Here is a 17,225-nt window from a genome sequence, read left to right as displayed (position 1 = left end):
AAAAGGCTCCACAACGATTATAAATACTCATATCAACACTTCACCTGTGCAGGGAGGGAGGTATGTTTCTCTCAAGATACCATTTTCTGTATTTAGATTTTTGAAGCGAAACATTATTTTTATACCAACGCTGATGTGCTTTCTCTTTGCAGGTTACAGGCATAATATTATTTTTTTGCATTTGGACATATCCAATTTTTATGGGATTCGTCTTTGTTGAATGTCGTCTATGAGGTAACCTGCATTTTTCTGAGTTGAATGCAATCTATTTCCTGGTCGGACCAGTCGGGTAAATTGTGTTTGAATTGATCGCACCTCTGGTTGATGTATATTCTGTCTTTGTCAGATTACATTTACCCGAATGTTTTAAATGCCCAGAACAGCTGCTTCCATGTCCTGGTTTCCCCGGCTCCTCACACGTTGGCCCACCTCAGCTCTGTCACTGCTGCTCCTCAGTGCAGTGGGCAGACAGATGGGTGGTCTGGAGGGGGCTCAGGCGACGGCGTGCACCAGGTGGGGTGCGCTGAACAACAAGATCCTGTCTCAGGACGGAGACGTGATCCTTGGTGGACTTTTTAATCTGTATTACATACCTTCAGCTGTACAGCAGGACTTCATCAAGCAGCCGCATTACGACCCATGCACTGGGTAATCACATGTACTGTACTTTTACTGTAATTATGATTATGACATGATTATTTAAATACCTGTAGGTGTTGATGTATGTGACACTTTATATTTCACTGACTGACATTGCAGTTGTTCTGATTCTCTCCTCCTTTCTTCTCCTGTGCTCTCAGTTTAGATGTGGAGCCATTGAAATACATGTATGCTTTGGAGTTTGCAGTGGATGAAATCAATGGGAACAGCTCCCTGCTGCCAGGAGTCAAGCTGGGCTACAGTTTAGTGGACAGCTGCAGCCGATACCCGTGGGCTCTGCAAGATGCACTGTCACTGGTCGGAGGAAACACACGTAGCTGCAACTCAACAGCATCTACGCCACACTCTGCATCGCGAAAAAAACCTGGAGACACAAGTATGACTTGATGTGACTCCATATGATTTTAACATTTGATTTGTCCATGAAAACAACAACTGGTCTCATAGATTATTTTATGTCATGGAACAGTTCATCTGTTGCTTTTGTAACAGGAACACATGGACTGTTAAACTCTGGGATCCTCAGTCTGTCAAATAGATCCATCAAATATGAAAAAATCAACCAACAGCCACTTATTCACAATGTTTGTGAATGTGTATTTTCTTTGTTCTTTGGTTATATTTTCTTTGTGTTGTCATTTATGTGAAACAGTGCACGTTTTGGGACGAGAGACAAACAGTCTGATGATAAAGTGCAGTCTTATCTTCTCTTATCTTCAGGTGGGCAGCCTGTTCCTCTGCTGATTGGGGCTTCCTCGTCCACAACAGGCATAATACTGTCCAGAGTCCTGGGGCCTCTCTCTATACCAATTGTGAGTTTCATTCATGAGTCTCTTAATACAGTTGCTTTGAGTTTAAATTGTGATTTTAAATTAAAAAATGTTGTTGTGAAAATTGCTGTATCGCTGTTTCTTTACCTCAGATCAGTTACCTGGCCACCTGCCCCTGTCTGAGCGACCGGCTCAAGTTTCCTAACTTCTTCAGAACGATCCCCAGTGACATCTACCAGGCCAGGGCCATCGCACGACTGGCCATACGCTTCCACTGGACGTGGGTTGGGGCTGTACATGCAAACACCGACTATGGTCGATTGGCAATGCAGGTTATTATACTGTGATATATTGAATTTAAATATACAAGTAGCATACATTTATTGGTTGTCATTGTTTCAGGTATTTCAGGAGGAGATTCAGGGGAAGGGGGTGTGTCTGGAGTTCATAGAGACCGTCCACAGAGAGACTATTGTGAGAGATGCCAGACGTGCAGCGCTCACAATTCAAGCTTCCTCTGCGAAGGTGATTCTCATCTTCTGCTGGTACACTGACGTGAAGAGGCTGTTTCTGGAGCTAAATGAAAGAAATGTGAGTTACTGGCCTGGAAATGTTTATGACTTTATTATTTGAGTGTGTGAATTTGAAGAGTTGCATTCCTCCTGTAGGTGACTGACCGACAGTTTCTGGCCAGTGAGGCCTGGAGCACCAGTGATGATCTCCTCCAGGACCCGGCCGTCTCAAAGGTGGCCAGTGGCGTTCTTGGCGTGGCTATTCGAAGTTCAACGATACCTGGGTTTGAAAAATATCTCAGGAATTTGCACCCAGTTCATCGTCCGCATGATGGATTCTTAAGAGACTTCTGGGAAAAGGAGTTTGGATGCAGTGCAGGGGAAGCAGCATGGTTTTCATATTCCTCTTCATCTCACAGTCTATCGAATGGCTCTACTTCATCTCTTGCCAAGGAGTCTGTTCAGAGAGCTTCTCTGCCCCCCTGCAGTGGCACAGAGTCTCTGGAGGGACTGCAGCATCCCTTCACTGACACCTCTCAGCTGAGAGGGGCTTATAATGTCTACCTGGCTGTGTATGCTGCAGCCCACGCCCTCCACAGCCTCCTCTCCTGCTCCATCTCTACATGCTCCTCTCCAGATCACATCAAACCGATAAAGGTAGAAAAGGAGCAGTTTGTATCTACTTTTGTCTGTCTGTTTTTTAGCATGAGTAGATGAATTACCAGGAAACATGTGGATCGGGGAAGAACCCATTAAATATTTGTGCAGATCTGATTCATGGGTCAGATTCAGGATTTTATTTTGTTATACTCCTTTCAACTATATCAGAGAATGGATTTAAAATATTTTTTTGCAGATTTCTGTGTATATATGTATCTGATGTAGTACACACATATTTTTACTTCCAGCTGCTGCAGCACTTGAACAAAGTGAACTTCACTACGCCACAAGGTGAAATGTTTTATTTCGAAGGAGCCGACACTCCGGCAAAGTATGATCTGGTCAACTGGCAGAAAACTCCAGAGGGGCCACTGAAGCTTGTTCTGATTGGTCATGTGGACGGGTTTGATCTCCACCTTAACGAATCAGCCATTCAGTGGAGCACAGGATCCAATCAGGTAATTAATTTGAAAGAAATTCAAATTAAATATTTGCTGTTGGAATGAATGCTGTTGTGAACTCATCACTGATGTTTTGTGTAGGTGCCTGTGTCAGTGTGTAGTGAGAGCTGTCCTCCAGGCACCCGACTGGCCATCAGGAAAGGAGAACCTGTCTGCTGCTTTGACTGTATCCAATGTGCTGAAGGAGAGATTAGCAATACAACTGGTGTTGAATTTACTACATAACACAGCTCATGTTTTTATCCTTTACTCCCTGTTTTGAGTTTTATTTTTTTCTGTCTCCCTCTGCCAGGTTCCTCTCACTGTGTTCCTTGTCCGTCTGAGTACTGGTCCAATACTGAACGAACAGCCTGCATCCCTCGCCAGCTTGACTTCCTGTCCTTTAATGAAACTTTGGGCATTACCCTGACAACAGCAGCAGTGTGTGGTGCCACGGTGACAGCAGCAGTCTTTGTGGTTTTTGTTTACTACCATCAAACACCCATGGTAAGAATAACCCAGAGTTTAGTGTCTGCATTTTCACTTTTCTTTCCTCCATCAACCATTCATGTGATTCTCCTGTAGGTACGTGCAAACAACTCAGAGCTGAGCTTCCTGCTGCTTCTGTCTCTGAAGCTCTGCTTCCTGTGCTCGCTGGTGTTCATCGGTCGTCCGTCAGTCTGGGCCTGTCGCTTCCAGCAGGCGGCTTTTGGGATCAGCTTCGTGCTTTGTGTTTCCTGCCTGCTGGTAAAAACCATCGTGGTTCTGGCTGTTTTCCGTTCAGCTCGGCCCGGCGCTAAATCCTTGAAGTGGTTTGGTCCGTGCCAACAGAGAGGAAGTGTCTGCCTCTTCACCTGTATACAGGTGTGCTGTATACTAATGTTTTATTGATGAAATGATGATGTTTAATCAATTAACAATAGAAATTATAATTTATAACAATAAGCTTACAAGAAATAAATATATAGTTTGAAATAAAATGCTTACAAGTCCTGTAGAGTCATGATGCCAAAATTAATATTTTATTTGCTAAAAACCCCATCACACATTGTTTTATATCTATGAGTAACTATGTGCTAAATAAAAAATATTTGCTACTCATACAGGTTATCATCTGTGCCATATGGCTGTCCCTCAGCCCCCCCGTGCCTCAACAAGATTTCGGTCTCCGAGGGTCAAAGGTCACGCTAAGGTGTGCCATGGCCTCTGTGGTGGGCTTCTCTCTGGTCCTCGGCTACATCGGCCTGCTGGCCTGCTCCTGCCTCCTCTTGGCCTTTCTCGCTCGGAAACTCCCCGACAACTTCAACGAGGCCAAGCTGATCACCTTCAGCATGCTGATCTTCTGCGCCGTCTGGATCGCGTTCGTCCCCGCCTACATTAGCTCTCCTGGGAAGTACGTTGTCGCAGTGGAGATTTTTGCCATTCTTGCCTCCAGCTATGGTTTGCTGCTCTGCATTTTTGCCCCGAAATGTTTCATTATTCTCTTGAAGCCTGAGAAAAACACTAAGAAACACCTGATGGCCAGATAGATTTGTGGATGATTAGTAACTACTGTTCTAAGACATAAAAAAATACTGTAATGACATCCAATATACATCGAATTTAAATGCAATGCTTCTCAATAAAATATTTATCAACTCTCTGTGCTGTGTTTTAATACTGAACTTAAAATGAATGAAACTCAAAACCCCAGAAAGCAGAATAAGTTCTTCATTATTACAAGATCATGAGTCTTATTATAATGTTTTACACACTATATCCGTGCATTCACTCAAAGTAAATGATACAGATTGTGCACTTTGTCAATGGATCAGGACCAAATGTCTTTAGATAGTTGTGACAAGTATACATATAATTCTAAAACAGCCACCTGTGAATGACTCATCATCATAGTTGATTTGGATATAAAAATAAATTTAGGATTTTTTAAATCAGCAGAGATATATTTAAATTCACTACTCTTCACTCTGCCTGCTGCTATCATTAAGTTCAATATACATGTACCCAATTATGACCGCTAGATGGGAGCATTGCACAGTCTAAGTCTTTCTCTGCTTGTAATTGCACTCCAATACATGAACCATGTTTCTTTTGTCTCACACATAGAGACGTTAATATGAACGATGTTCTGTTCTGGAACCAAATATCTAAAGGTTTATCTCCTTCCTAATGGATATTACATAAATTAGTCTGTGCATTAATAAGATTACAAAGTTTGAATATGGGTAAATATGCAGTTACAGAAAAGAAAATATGGAGAAATGAATTATGTAAAAGTTGTGTTTATTAGTTGTAAAAATATCGTAATTTTGAATATGTTTAGAAAACTTAGTAAAGGATAGAATTAAATGCATTGCAGAAAAAAAAACTGTTAGGAAGGTTTAGTAAGACGTTATATGACACTGCGGACCACAGTGTGTCACTGTTGCTCTGCGATTGTACAGAGAAAATCTCATTTATTAAGAATATTTATTGGCCCTTTTATTGTCAAGTATAACACAATAAAGCTTTGAGTGGGACTTGGCATCTCCAGTGTTATTAACATAGATGTGAGCAACAGAAACATGTCTATATCTATGCAAGAACTGAAATGGATTCTCAAGGCCAAACCCACAGAGTTACTTTACCTGAAATATTTTTGTCACTGGCCACAGAACTCAATTTGTACCAAAGGGTAAACTGTATTGATCAGCTCCAGCATAGTTTAGATTTTCTAATTGGGCCTGCAAAGTGAAGTAATGATCTACAGCATTTTCAGCCAGAGATATCTGACACTCATTATCCCCAGAGGAGGTTGAAGCATTGATTTGTGGGGGTTTACTAAAAACCACCTACATGCACATGTCTCAGTTTTTACAGTGGAGCCTTAAATTGAACTGTTGCAATGGATGCTGTCACTAGTCTGTCAGTAACACCTCAGGGGTCATGTAGGGGCCACAAAAATCAGAAGGATGATGACAGATGGCAAATGTTTTTATTTGCATAGTTTAATTTTATATATAAGTTGTATTTTTTAATCTTTTGCATAATTTAATTAAAACCCTACCTTGATTTTGATTGAATTTTCAGAGCTGTAAGATGAATAGTGATGAGGTGATGCATCTTTGTTGCTGTGTGTATCTTTTGTTGTTTATGTCGTACTGCATCCTGCATTCAATAATAATGAACAAATGACATACCTGTTGGGAGGAAGAAAGACAATTGAGCATCGGTTTAATATCCTTTTGTTCCACATAATTCTCTAGACCTTTTACCCCCCCCCGCTCTTAGGAGATAGAGCAGGTCGTCTACTATGGAGGTATGGACCATTTATATATCAGGTTGCCAGTGGATTAGTGACCTGTCAATTTACAGTCAATCTAAAATTGAAATTAGTTTAACCCCAGTCTGCATGTCTCTGAACTGTGGGAGGAAGCCGGAGTACTCCACACAATGAACTCCACAAAATGAGACCCTGGCTTAACTGGGACTCAAACCGGGAACCTTTCTGCTTTGAGGCTGCATCCCCATGCCGTCTCAGTCCTTAATTTTCTTTTCAAAAACAACACCTATACTCATACTGAACCCTTACTAAAACAACAATGTGGTTAAGCAGCGGCAAAGGGCCCTGATGTGAAAGATGTGGCCCTCTGTGGATTATTTCATAAACAAATTGTTTGATAAAGATAGAGATGTAACTCAGCTGGGACATCTGAGGTCGCTGCCCTCCAGCTAAACCCCCTCATGTCTGTATCACACTGTGTCCACACCCAGTCATTATATCATTGTTTTGCCCTCACCTTCCAGAGAAGTGATTTGCCGGTGCAGTATCATCCTGTTTCCACCATGGGCTCTGTGGATGGTATAAATACCCAGAACAACGTCTATGGTGAGCAGAGCAGAGGGGGCTATACACCTTGTCAGTCGTCAGGTCAAGTTGTATCTGTTATAATATACATTTTGTCATTAGAATTATTTCATAGGTGAACATATTATCTTTTATTATGTCACATTGAGAGGGGTTTAATCACATTTGACCTTTTCATTCCAGGAGCTGTTCAAATGTATTGATTTTATATTCTCTGCACATCTTATTTATGTATTTTGTGCTAATGAGAAGTTATCTAACTGATATATTTGGCATCTTTCAAGTGTAGAGAATCATTGCATCTATGTCTTGGCTCTCCTGGCTCTTCATGCTGAGGCCTTGCTCAGCCCTGTCCATGCTCCTCGTGGGGCTGGTGGGCAGACAGCTGGGTCTCCGGGTGGGGTGGCAGGTGGTTGAGACAATGACTTGTTCTCGGTGGGGTTCATCAAGCATCCAGGGTCTGTTCCAGGACGGAGATCTAATCATCGGTGGGCTGTTCAGTCTTTATAACAAGCCTCCAGCCATAGACCAAGACTTCACTCAGCAGCCACGTTACCAATCCTGCAGCAGGTGAAACTCTGAAGCGCTTTTTCTCTGTGAATTTTGTTATTATTAGCCATATTCATATAAAGTTCAATATAAGTGGTTCTTTAACAATGATATAAACAAGTTATTTAAAAAAAATATGTTATAATTGCTTATTTGTTGGCTGACTTTACACATCATTATTACAGATGCCTCATTTTGACTGATATTCTCATTCTTTCTCTCTCTGGCTCTCAGATTGGAGGCTCTTCCACTGCAGTACATATATGCGATGGTGTTTGCGCTGGAAGAAATCAACCACAGCACAACGCTGCTTCCAGGCGTGAAGCTAGGCTACCACATTCACGATAGCTGTGCTCTGCCCCTGTGGGCTTTGCGGACAGCACTGTCTCTGGTTGGAGGAGACAGCAGCAGCTGTAATTTAGCTGAAGGAACTGGAGAAAGGAGAGGTACTAAATGTCACTTTGTATTTACCCAATGTGCATCCTCCTCTAGTAAATACAAATGAGAGTATCTACTGTACTAAGCCCAAACTTCATTTAACTAATGATCTTATTCTACTATATTACAATGTCATCAGGTGATCAGCCTGTTCCATTGATCATCGGTGGCGATTCATCTATAACGGCCAAAATACTCTCCAGAGTCCTGGGGCCACTCTCTGTTCCTTTAGTGAGTTCTTTATATTGAATATAGATGAAAAAAAAGAAAGATATACCAAAATTTAAATTCATGAAATATTTTGTAGTTCAACATTTACCATATTAGACATATTATTTATATTTTATACAAGTGTATTAAATTTGGTGCATAAACACACACACACACAAATATATATATATATATATATATATATATATATATATATATATATATATCTTGGTGAAAATAAATTACTGTCTTTTTTGTTGTGCATGAGACTTTAGCATATAAATGTGAGGCAGCTTTCTGATCAAGCACCCAAAGGTTTGGAACATATAAGGATGCCATCCACTATTGACACGTTTAAATAATTAACAAAACTTTTTAATTAATGTGTTTTATTTTACTGTAAACTTAATACTGCTTTAACCCATTTTTATACATGTTTATTATCTTTTCCTGTCTTCATGTTCTGTTTCTCAGCTAAAGTCATTCTGTTGATGTAAAGCACTTTTATTATAATGACATGTGTTTTTTTGTCTGTAAGATGAGCTACACAGCGAGCTGCCCCTGTCTGAGTGACACACGCCAATTTCCCAACTTCTTTAGGACGATGCCAAGTGATATTTACCAAGCTCGAGCCATCGCCCAGCTTGCAATAAGTATGAACTGGTCTTGGATCGGAGCAGTGGTCGCAAAAAACAGTTATGGCCTAACGGCAATAAAGGTGTTTCCACTTCTTATGTACTAAAAATATTACGGCATCTGCACAAGAAATCTTCAATATACTATCTAAACATACAAATCAACTGTGTGCATCAGATATTTCAGGAGGAGACTCAGGGGTCCGGCGTATGTCTGGCGTTTGTGGAGACTCTCCGAAGGGAGAACATTAAGAGCGATGCCAAACAGGCAGCGCTCGCAATTCAGGCCTCGACCGCAAAAGTGATTCTGATCTTCACCTGGTACACAGATGTGAGGGAACTGTTCCTGCAGCTGGCCGAGAGAAATGTGAGACACAATTTTGTATATTAAATCTGAAAAAGGACTTATTTAATATAATGTGTCTTCTTAAATGATATTTTTTATCGTACTTTCATCACCAGGTGACTGATAGACAGTTTCTGGCCAGCGAGGCTTGGAGCACGAGTGTTAATCTTCTCGAAAACCCTTCCACCCTTAAAGTGGCACGTGGCGTCCTCGGCGTGGCCATTAGGAGTTCACCCATTCCTGGATTTGAATATTATCTCAGAAATCTGAACCCATCTCATCGTCCTGATGATAAGTTCTTGAGAGAATTTTGGGAGGAAATGTTTAATTGTCGTGCTGGATCCACCAATTTTTCTTCATCTACCACTTCACCATCTCGTGCAGGCCAGATGGCGTCTCTGCCGCTCTGCAGTGGCACAGAGTCCTTGGAGGTGGTGCACAATCTCTTTACTGACACCTCTCAGCTGAGGGTGACATATAATGTGTACCTTGCTGCTTACGCTGCAGCCCATGCCCTCCACAGCCTCCTCTCATGCCCCAACAATGACAGCTCTCCTGGAAACAGCAGCTCCACCTGCTCCTTTCCAAAACACGTCCAACCCATCGAGGTAAACACAGTTATTTCAGTTTCGTGTTGATAGCAATTTACTTGGGTGTTGATATCTGTCAAAAATGTTTTGTACTGCACTAGTATTGTGATCTTTAAGAAAATGTTTCACTGTTTCAACATTTTGATGTGTCCAGGTTCTGCAGAGCTTGAGCAAAGTGAACTTCACCACACCTCAGGGTGAAATGTTTTACTTCCAAGGGGCCGACGTTCCAGCGAAGTACGACCTTGTAAACTGGCAGAAAACCTCCGAAGGCCAACTCAAGCTTGTTCTGATTGGTCGAGTGGATGGATTTGACCTCCACCTTAATAAGTCAGCCATTCAGTGGAGCACAGGTTCCAATCAGGTGGCTAAAAAGGAAAGATCTCGATTCTGTAAAAACATTTACTGAGTTAAATGTTTACTGTTTTTATTTTCGGTTCAGGTGCCTGTGTCAGTGTGCAGTGAGAGCTGCCCCCTAGGGACCAGGATGGCCACCAGGAAAGGAGAACCTATCTGCTGCTTTGACTGCATCCCATGTGCTGACGGGGAGATTAGCAATACAACTGGTGAGGAAATAACCGCATATGACTTTACAATAAAATGTTATTCAGTCTGCACCAATATGCTTCCAATACTCCAATTATTCAGTCATTTTCTGTCGACGTTCCTCTGCCAGGTTCCCCTCACTGTGTTCATTGTCCGCCTGAGTTCTGGTCAAACTCTGAACGAACGGCCTGCGTCCCTCGCCAGCTGGACTTCCTCTCCTTTAATGAAACTTTGGGTATTACCCTGACGACAGTCGCTATATCTGGTGTCGTGGTGACAACAGCAGTGTTTGTGGTGTTCCTATGCTATCGTCAAACACCTGTGGTCAGTATACAGTCTAATATATCAATAGATTATAAAGTACAAAAAACAATCATTATGATCAAAAAATTAATTGTTAATTAATCAACCTTTAATATCAGTTCAAATCTGATTCTTCTTTGAAGGTGCGAGCAAACAACTCAGAGCTGAGCTTCCTGCTGCTTCTGTCTCTGAAGCTTTGCTTCCTGTGCTCGCTGGTGTTCATCGGTCGTCCGTCGGTCTGGGCCTGTCGCTTCCAGCAGGCGGCTTTTGGGATCAGCTTTGTGCTTTGTGTTTCCTGCCTCCAAGTCAAAACCATAGTGGTCCTCGCAGCGTTTCGCTCGGCTAGGCCCGGTGCTAAGGCCCTGATGAAGTGGTTTGGTCCGGGCCAACAGAGAGGAAGTGTCTGCGTTTTCACCTGCATACAGGTCAGATTTGGATATGGCTTTTTTAATAATAAAATTATGACTCATTAGCATTTCCCCTTCTTAAACTTGTTTTTCTGCAATGCTTTTTTCAACAAGGTTATCATCTGTGTTGTTTGGCTATCGCTCAGCCCCCCATCGCCTAAACCTGACTTTGATATTCCGGGGTTGAAGGTCACACTGAAGTGTGCCATGGCCTCTGTGGCGGGCTTCTCTCTGGTCCTCGGCTACATCGGCCTGCTGGCCTGCTCCTGCCTCCTCTTGGCCTTTCTTGCTCGGAAACTCCCCGACAACTTCAATGAGGCCAAACTGATCACCTTCAGCATGCTGATCTTCTGCGCCGTCTGGGTGGCGTTCATTCCTGCTTATGTCAGTTCTCCTGGAAAATATGCAGTTGCCGTGGAGATTTTTGCAATTCTTGCCTCCAGCTATGGTTTGCTGTTCTGTATCTTTGCTCCAAAGTGTTTCATTATTCTTTTGAGGCCCGAGAAAAACACTAAGAAACAGCTGATGGCCAAGTAGTGAAGAAAATTAAAAATGCATGTGGTGACTTATGAAAAGTATAATAATAAAACACCCATTGTGAGTCATGCAGTAATTTTATTTCTTTATGAATTTCATGATCAGTTCTTTCTATTTGTCCTAAAATGTGACACATTGTATCTTAAAATGTTAGAAAGACAAATTTGTGTTGTCTGCACGTTACTTAAGGATCCATTTTATTTCACTATATAATGTCAGATTTATTTACATAGATGATGAAATACTTTGTGTTGTTGACAAATCCATATTTTTTATTGTAATTTCTTACTTCTTTGTATTTTCTTTACATAAATAAAGATAAATCAAAATCTGTTCCATGGTTGTGTCTTTGTCTGTAATATTAATTCCACACATATACTTGCATTACGGCATCAGTTTGAGTTTTGAAAGAATATGAGAAAGGTACATCCGATTATGTATAATAATCAAGACAATAATCACTGCAACTGCTCCCAGTTCAATAATTTCTATCCACATGGATTTCATATCACATTTAAATTTGAGGAATATGAGCTTGACAACATAGCCAGACATGAAATGTTACAACAGTCACTTAACTTGCATTAAAATGATTTAAATAGTGTCATACATCTGCAGAGCAGCTGTGATTTCCACTAAGAAAGATATCAACATTGAGTTTATCTCCACTTATGTTGCTTCATGTACTGTAGTCGATGATTGTAAAGTTCAAATCAGACAAAATGAGTTAAAGCTGGTTTTCATGAACTGACATCATGAAAAGTACGAATAAAAGTCAGTGATACCATTTAAAGTGCAAGTACCACACATCACAATGTGAATGTGATCTTATACAGATGATCCAATTTATTTTGCATTAGATCTTCACCCTTGATCATCAACTCAATCAACTACTATTTGCCTAATTCAAGCCTATTACTTTTTATTGTGTAGAGAAATGGACTCAGTGTGTGTAATGAACATAATTACAATCTCTATGACTCAATACCTCGACTCATGATGGCTTTCTTTGTGTTCCTCTCTGGTCTCAATAAGATTATGTAACATTTAGGTCCAAACAGCGCCACCAAGAGGCCAAAACTAGAGGCCAGGATGGCAAATACCTCCACTGCATCTGCGTATTTGCCTGGGGAGCTGATATACGCAGGGACGAAGGCCACCCACACTGCACAGAAGATCAACATGCTGAAAGTGATGAGTTTGGCCTCGTTGAAGTTGTCGGGGAGATTCCTTGCCAGAAAAGCTAACAGGAAACTGAGCACAGCCAGTAATCCAATGTAGCCAAGCAACACCGCAAAACCAACAGTGGAGCCGACTACACACTCATACACTATCTTGTCATTGTGGTACTGGGTGTTTTTATGAGGAGCTGGTGAAGCAGACACAAGCCAGGCAGTGCAGATTGCTGCTTGAACAGAAGTAAGGACCAGAACTGTCCCTCTCTGCTGCACAGAGCCAAACCACTTCAGAGTGGCTCCCCCTCCTGGCTTGGAGGCCTTGAACACAGCTAGCACCACCATGGTTTTAACCAGGATACACGACACACAAAGAACAAAGCTGATGCCAAAAGCTGCGTGTCTCAGCTGGCACGTCCATGCTCTGGGTCGTCCGATGAACAGCAGCGAGCACAGGAAACAGAACTTCAGTGACAGCAGGAGCTGAAAGCTGAGTTCAGAATTGTTGGCTCGAACTATAGGTGTGCTGCGATGATGGATGAAGATGCCCAGGACGACAGCACAGATAAACGTGCCCAGCAGGGAGGTGGTTGTCAGGCAGATACCCAGAGGCTCATGGTAGGAGAGGAACTCTGTTTTCTTTGGGACACAGTGGTCATTTTGGGGGCTGGACCAGAAGTCCTCTGGACAGCTGGTGCACTCCATGGAGTCTAGAACAGGGAAAATGTGGAGATATATTTTTATATCATATGTATATGTCCAATCTGCAATAGTTGAAATTCAACACTCACCAGTTTTATTGCTGATTTTTCCTTCAGAACAAGGGATGCAGTCAAAGCAACATGGTGCTTTCCCCTTCCTTCTGGCCATGCGGGTGCCTGGAGGACAGCTGTCACTGCATACTGACCGTGGAGGCTGCACGGTTAAAAAAATCATGTCTGTCATTACCTTACCATGCTTTAATGAGTTATTGAGTTATATAATGGACTAAGACGGTCTGTAAAGTCAGAAATAACCTGTTTAGATTGGAAGTTCCAGAAGATTTTGTCGTCATGAAGTGTGAGTTCTTCACCTTTAGAGGCTGATTTCTTAACCTCACCCACTCTGTCAACTTTGGTTCCTCCACCAGGAAGCCACTGCCAGTTCATGATGTCATAGATTGGTAAGACATCACCATTCTCATCAAATGACACCTCATCACCAAATGATGTGGTGAAGTTGATGCCTTCCAAGTAATATACAAGCTATAAAAGAGTTATAGGGATAAAGAGAAAACCAAAGAGGACACATAAATACTGTTATCATTGAAAAATATCAAATTAAACTAAATGCTGCTCTGCTGTGAATACTAAATAAAGGATCAAGTCACATTCACGTGCAGAGTGTAAACTGATATCTCACCTGCCACAGCTCCAGTCTGTGTAGGTCACCACAGCTGTGCCCACTGAAAGGTCCTCTCCCTGGCTCACACTGCAGCATGTCACGCAGGGCATAAGCCAGAGCATACACAGCCTTATACACGTTGTACTCTGGTCTGAGGTTTGAAACGTCCAAAAAATCTGTCTCCACAGTCTCCAGATCTTCCTGGCCAGTGCACAACGCCCCTCCAGCCTCCACCCAACCTGCTGGAGGGGGCGCAAATCTACACTGAAATGTGTGTTCCCAAAACTGATTTACCTGGAATATATTTAAAACTGATGGTTTTTAATGATGACATTGGATTATTCCTGCAAATATACCAGCTCAGATTGCAAGGTCAAACTCTCACCATGCTTTTGTCATAGCTGTTGTTGTGATATGGATCAGGACGTATTTTTAACAGAAAATCCCTGAGTCCTGGTATTTCTCCCAGACGGATGGCGATGCCCAGTGTTCCACCCAGATATGGCATGAGGTGGGGGGTGTGGAGCACAGCAGCTGATGTCCAGGCTTCACTGGCCATCCACTGCAGGCCTGTCACATTCTGCCTCACCACCTGTAGATTGCATAATACCAAGTATACAAATTCCACAGTCATTCCACAACAGTAGATTCTTAATTTCATTGTAACTTGTATAAGCAGTATCACTGTAAAACCCTCCAAGGAGAACATTTAGCAAATCACAAGAGAAATGAAAATTGAAATCAATTTGTTCAAGACAAATTACTTTTACAACACATCTTATTTTGAAAAAGAAAACGTTAAAGAGAATGTCATGTTATGAAATTGTATTTTCAGTCCAACCTCTTCCATGAGGTTAATCATGTGACTCTCATGTGCAAACACAATGACCACACGAGCTGTGGATTTCTTCATCAAGTTCACAATCCTCCTCAGCTCAGCTCGGTCGTCGCCCCAGGGCAGAATCTCCATGTAGGCCAGACAACCTCCACCAGACGGACCCAGGTCAGACTGGAAGGATCGGGCGGCGTGGACTCCGTAGTCATCGCCACTGATGAGCAGACCTGCCCACGTCCAGCCGAAGCGTTTCAGAAGCTGAATCATAGCACGCACCTACATACAGTGAAGGAGTTAGTGCAAAGGCTGGAAAAATCTCTCACCACACATTCCTGCTCAACAGGCTCCATGTCTAATTACTGTAAGTAAATGTAATCTGACACCATACAACCACCAACTAGACAAATATTGTTCCTGGTTATACACAAAAAATATCTCAGTACAGAATGAATACTCTTGCACATGCTTTTTTTCATGCATTTTGATTTTGTGGACAGGTTTTTACCTGGAAAGCATCACTTGGGATCGTCCTAAAGAAGGAGGGGAACTTTTGCCGATCACTCAGACAGGAACATGTTGCAAAATAACTCACCTGCAAAAAAACCAAACAAACTGTACATCCATAAAACATGCAAACCCTTCACTGGTTCAGTCAACGCTATACAATTGATTAATCCAGGTTTACAACTTCATTAAATCTGAACTTTAATCAAAATGATACAAAGTATATTTTAATTCTTAAGAGTGATTATGATGTGTATCTTATATATTTAGCTTTTTTGCTTATATTTGCTTTCCACGGTTCTTTTTTTGATTATGTAAAGTGTCTTGGAGCATTGTTATGAGCACCATATAAGTAAAATGTGCTATTATTTGATTATCTGTCATTATTATTTAAGCTTTGATTACATGATAAAGGATAAGAACTCACCATAGGCATTCTGTATAAACCTAAGACAGTGGAGATTGCAATAGAACGTCTGGAGGAAGAATCACCCACAACCCCCAGGACTGTAGGAGCTCCTACACATGTGTCGTGTAAAGTCACCCGCTCCTCTTGACCGTTGGCTAAAGACATTGCTGCACTGAATCCGATTCCTAATCTGCGGCAGTTATCGTACAGACTGTATCCCAGAGTCACATTAGGCAGCAAGTTGGAGTTTCTGTTGATCTCATCGATAGCAAAGGCCATGGTCTGGGCCTGTCTGAATCCTATGACATCAAAACTAACACACAAAACAACAGTGTTCACTAATGGAAATGAAAACATGACAGATGACAAATATTGCAAAAACAGTTGAATAGCAACAACTATAATAACAATAAGTGAATGAAAAAATATACATGATAAGAATGGCATAAAGAACATATATATTGTTTTGTGAATTTCTCCTCTGCTGTGTCTTCTTCTGACCGACTCACCCGTGGCAGGTGGGCTGACGTGGCTCCGATGTATACGACAGGTCAGGATAAGCAGAAAAGAAGTGGGCAGCAAACAGCCCACCCAGGACCACATCTCCAGTCTTGTGCATCCCATTTAGATGAAACTGTCCCCGTAACCTGCAGGAGGAGGAATAAAGAGGGGGGGACACAGCTGAGGAAAAGCAGGAATACATCAACATTTGCAAAAGCAGGCTAGTGTCTGAAACTGCCCTCATGACTTCCCTTATCTTATTCTGAGAGCAGTCCTGACGTTTCATTTCTATCTCCCCACACTTTTATTGTCATGCAGTGTTGGTTAATCCTGCACACACCACCCATCAGGGCAGAGGAACAAGTAGGGGCAGGGCCTAAAATACCCTGAGTCTCATATGTGTGTTTGAACTTTGATAATAGTAAATTATAAAATAAAATACAGTTATGTACATAAGAAGCATACCATTTATAGCCCTTTTTATAATAATATTAATAATAATAATATTCATAATATATGTGAGCACTTTCAATTATACTATTATAATGTTGTGTCTGTATTTATGTTATGTATATAAGTGTATCTTTTTATATATATAAATTGTACATGTACAAATACACATAATACACACACACAGCTGTATATATTCATTATATTTTTGGGTGTCTGAGCCTGTGATATAGTGTAAGACAGCTGTCAAGTTTATTATCAATATTATCACTATGATGAGGTAAAATGTTGAACAAAGTTTTTAATCACCATGTTTTCAACTGCCTATTTACTAAAGGCTCAACAGTGGGAAATGATTTCACTGTTTTCCAGACTTTTTCTATAAGTGCTTTAGTATAGACAACGATTTCTGACAGGTAAACTCCTTATATAGACGACAACAGCTGCATTTGTCATTCTGCAGTTGTCACAGAATTCAAAAGTAATGAGTAACAGGCCTGCTAAAATTTTAATCATTT

At 41.5% G+C, this 17,225-nt stretch overlaps 3 protein-coding genes across 3 annotated transcripts; 2 read left to right on the top strand and 1 right to left on the bottom strand.

The window, feature by feature from the left end:
- The first annotated feature begins 803 nt into the window (after positions 1–803).
- LOC109630060 (extracellular calcium-sensing receptor-like) lies at positions 804–4,674 on the top strand. Its single transcript, XM_069534429.1, has 10 exons — positions 804–979; positions 1,381–1,472; positions 1,583–1,762; positions 1,833–2,021; positions 2,099–2,599; positions 2,851–3,060; positions 3,145–3,268; positions 3,356–3,549; positions 3,628–3,906; positions 4,149–4,674. The coding sequence occupies exons 1-10, from the start codon at positions 826–828 to the stop codon at positions 4,569–4,571; spliced, it is 2,346 nt and encodes a 781-aa protein (XP_069390530.1). The 5' UTR covers positions 804–825; the 3' UTR covers positions 4,572–4,674.
- Positions 4,675–7,277: 2,603 nt separating this feature from the next.
- On the top strand, positions 7,278–11,450 carry LOC109630061 (extracellular calcium-sensing receptor-like). The gene is made up of 12 exons (XM_069534707.1): positions 7,278–7,459; positions 7,673–7,851; positions 8,016–8,107; positions 8,625–8,804; positions 8,900–9,088; positions 9,184–9,392; positions 9,477–9,675; positions 9,812–10,021; positions 10,100–10,223; positions 10,334–10,527; positions 10,650–10,931; positions 11,028–11,450. The coding sequence occupies exons 1-12, from the start codon at positions 7,311–7,313 to the stop codon at positions 11,448–11,450; spliced, it is 2,430 nt and encodes an 809-aa protein (XP_069390808.1). The 5' UTR covers positions 7,278–7,310.
- Positions 11,451–12,409: 959 nt separating this feature from the next.
- On the bottom strand, positions 12,410–16,596 carry LOC109630062 (extracellular calcium-sensing receptor-like). Its single transcript, XM_069534708.1, has 9 exons — positions 16,266–16,596; positions 15,775–16,069; positions 15,349–15,435; positions 14,850–15,119; positions 14,394–14,600; positions 14,027–14,302; positions 13,642–13,869; positions 13,417–13,540; positions 12,410–13,335 (listed from the first exon to the last, which is right to left on the bottom strand). The coding sequence occupies exons 1-9, from the start codon at positions 16,541–16,543 to the stop codon at positions 12,425–12,427; spliced, it is 2,676 nt and encodes an 891-aa protein (XP_069390809.1). The 5' UTR covers positions 16,544–16,596; the 3' UTR covers positions 12,410–12,424.
- Between the last annotated feature and the right edge of the window lie 629 nt (positions 16,597–17,225).

The sequence above is a fragment of the Paralichthys olivaceus genome, chromosome 11 (assembly GCF_024713975.1).
Source record: "Paralichthys olivaceus isolate ysfri-2021 chromosome 11, ASM2471397v2, whole genome shotgun sequence".
Lineage (NCBI taxonomy): Eukaryota > Metazoa > Chordata > Actinopteri > Pleuronectiformes > Paralichthyidae > Paralichthys > Paralichthys olivaceus.
Note: the sequence above shows the minus strand (reverse complement) of the source record. Positions and strands in the feature narration are given on the sequence as shown.

Coding starts and splice junctions, on each gene's coding strand:
- LOC109630060 (XM_069534429.1), top strand. CDS start 826: ATGTATGCTTTGGAGTTTGCAGTGGATGAAATCAATGGGAACAGCTCC. Junction 980..1,380: donor CGGAGGAAACACACGTAGCT/GCAACTCAACAG, acceptor TCTTATCTTCAG/GTGGGCAGCCTGTTCCTCTG. Junction 2,600..2,850: donor ATCACATCAAACCGATAAAG/GTAGAAAAGGAG, acceptor TTTTACTTCCAG/CTGCTGCAGCACTTGAACAA.
- LOC109630061 (XM_069534707.1), top strand. CDS start 7,311: ATGACTTGTTCTCGGTGGGGTTCATCAAGCATCCAGGGTCTGTTCCAG. Junction 7,852..8,015: donor TGGAGGAGACAGCAGCAGCT/GTAATTTAGCTG, acceptor CAATGTCATCAG/GTGATCAGCCTGTTCCATTG. Junction 8,108..8,624: donor GGCCACTCTCTGTTCCTTTA/GTGAGTTCTTTA, acceptor TTTGTCTGTAAG/ATGAGCTACACAGCGAGCTG.
- LOC109630062 (XM_069534708.1), bottom strand. CDS start 16,543: ATGAAACGTCAGGACTGCTCTCAGAATAAGATAAGGGAAGTCATGAGG. Junction 14,601..14,849: donor TGATTAACCTCATGGAAGAG/GTTGGACTGAAA, acceptor TGCAATCTACAG/GTGGTGAGGCAGAATGTGAC. Junction 13,870..14,026: donor ACAGACTGGAGCTGTGGCAG/GTGAGATATCAG, acceptor ACTCTTTTATAG/CTTGTATATTACTTGGAAGG.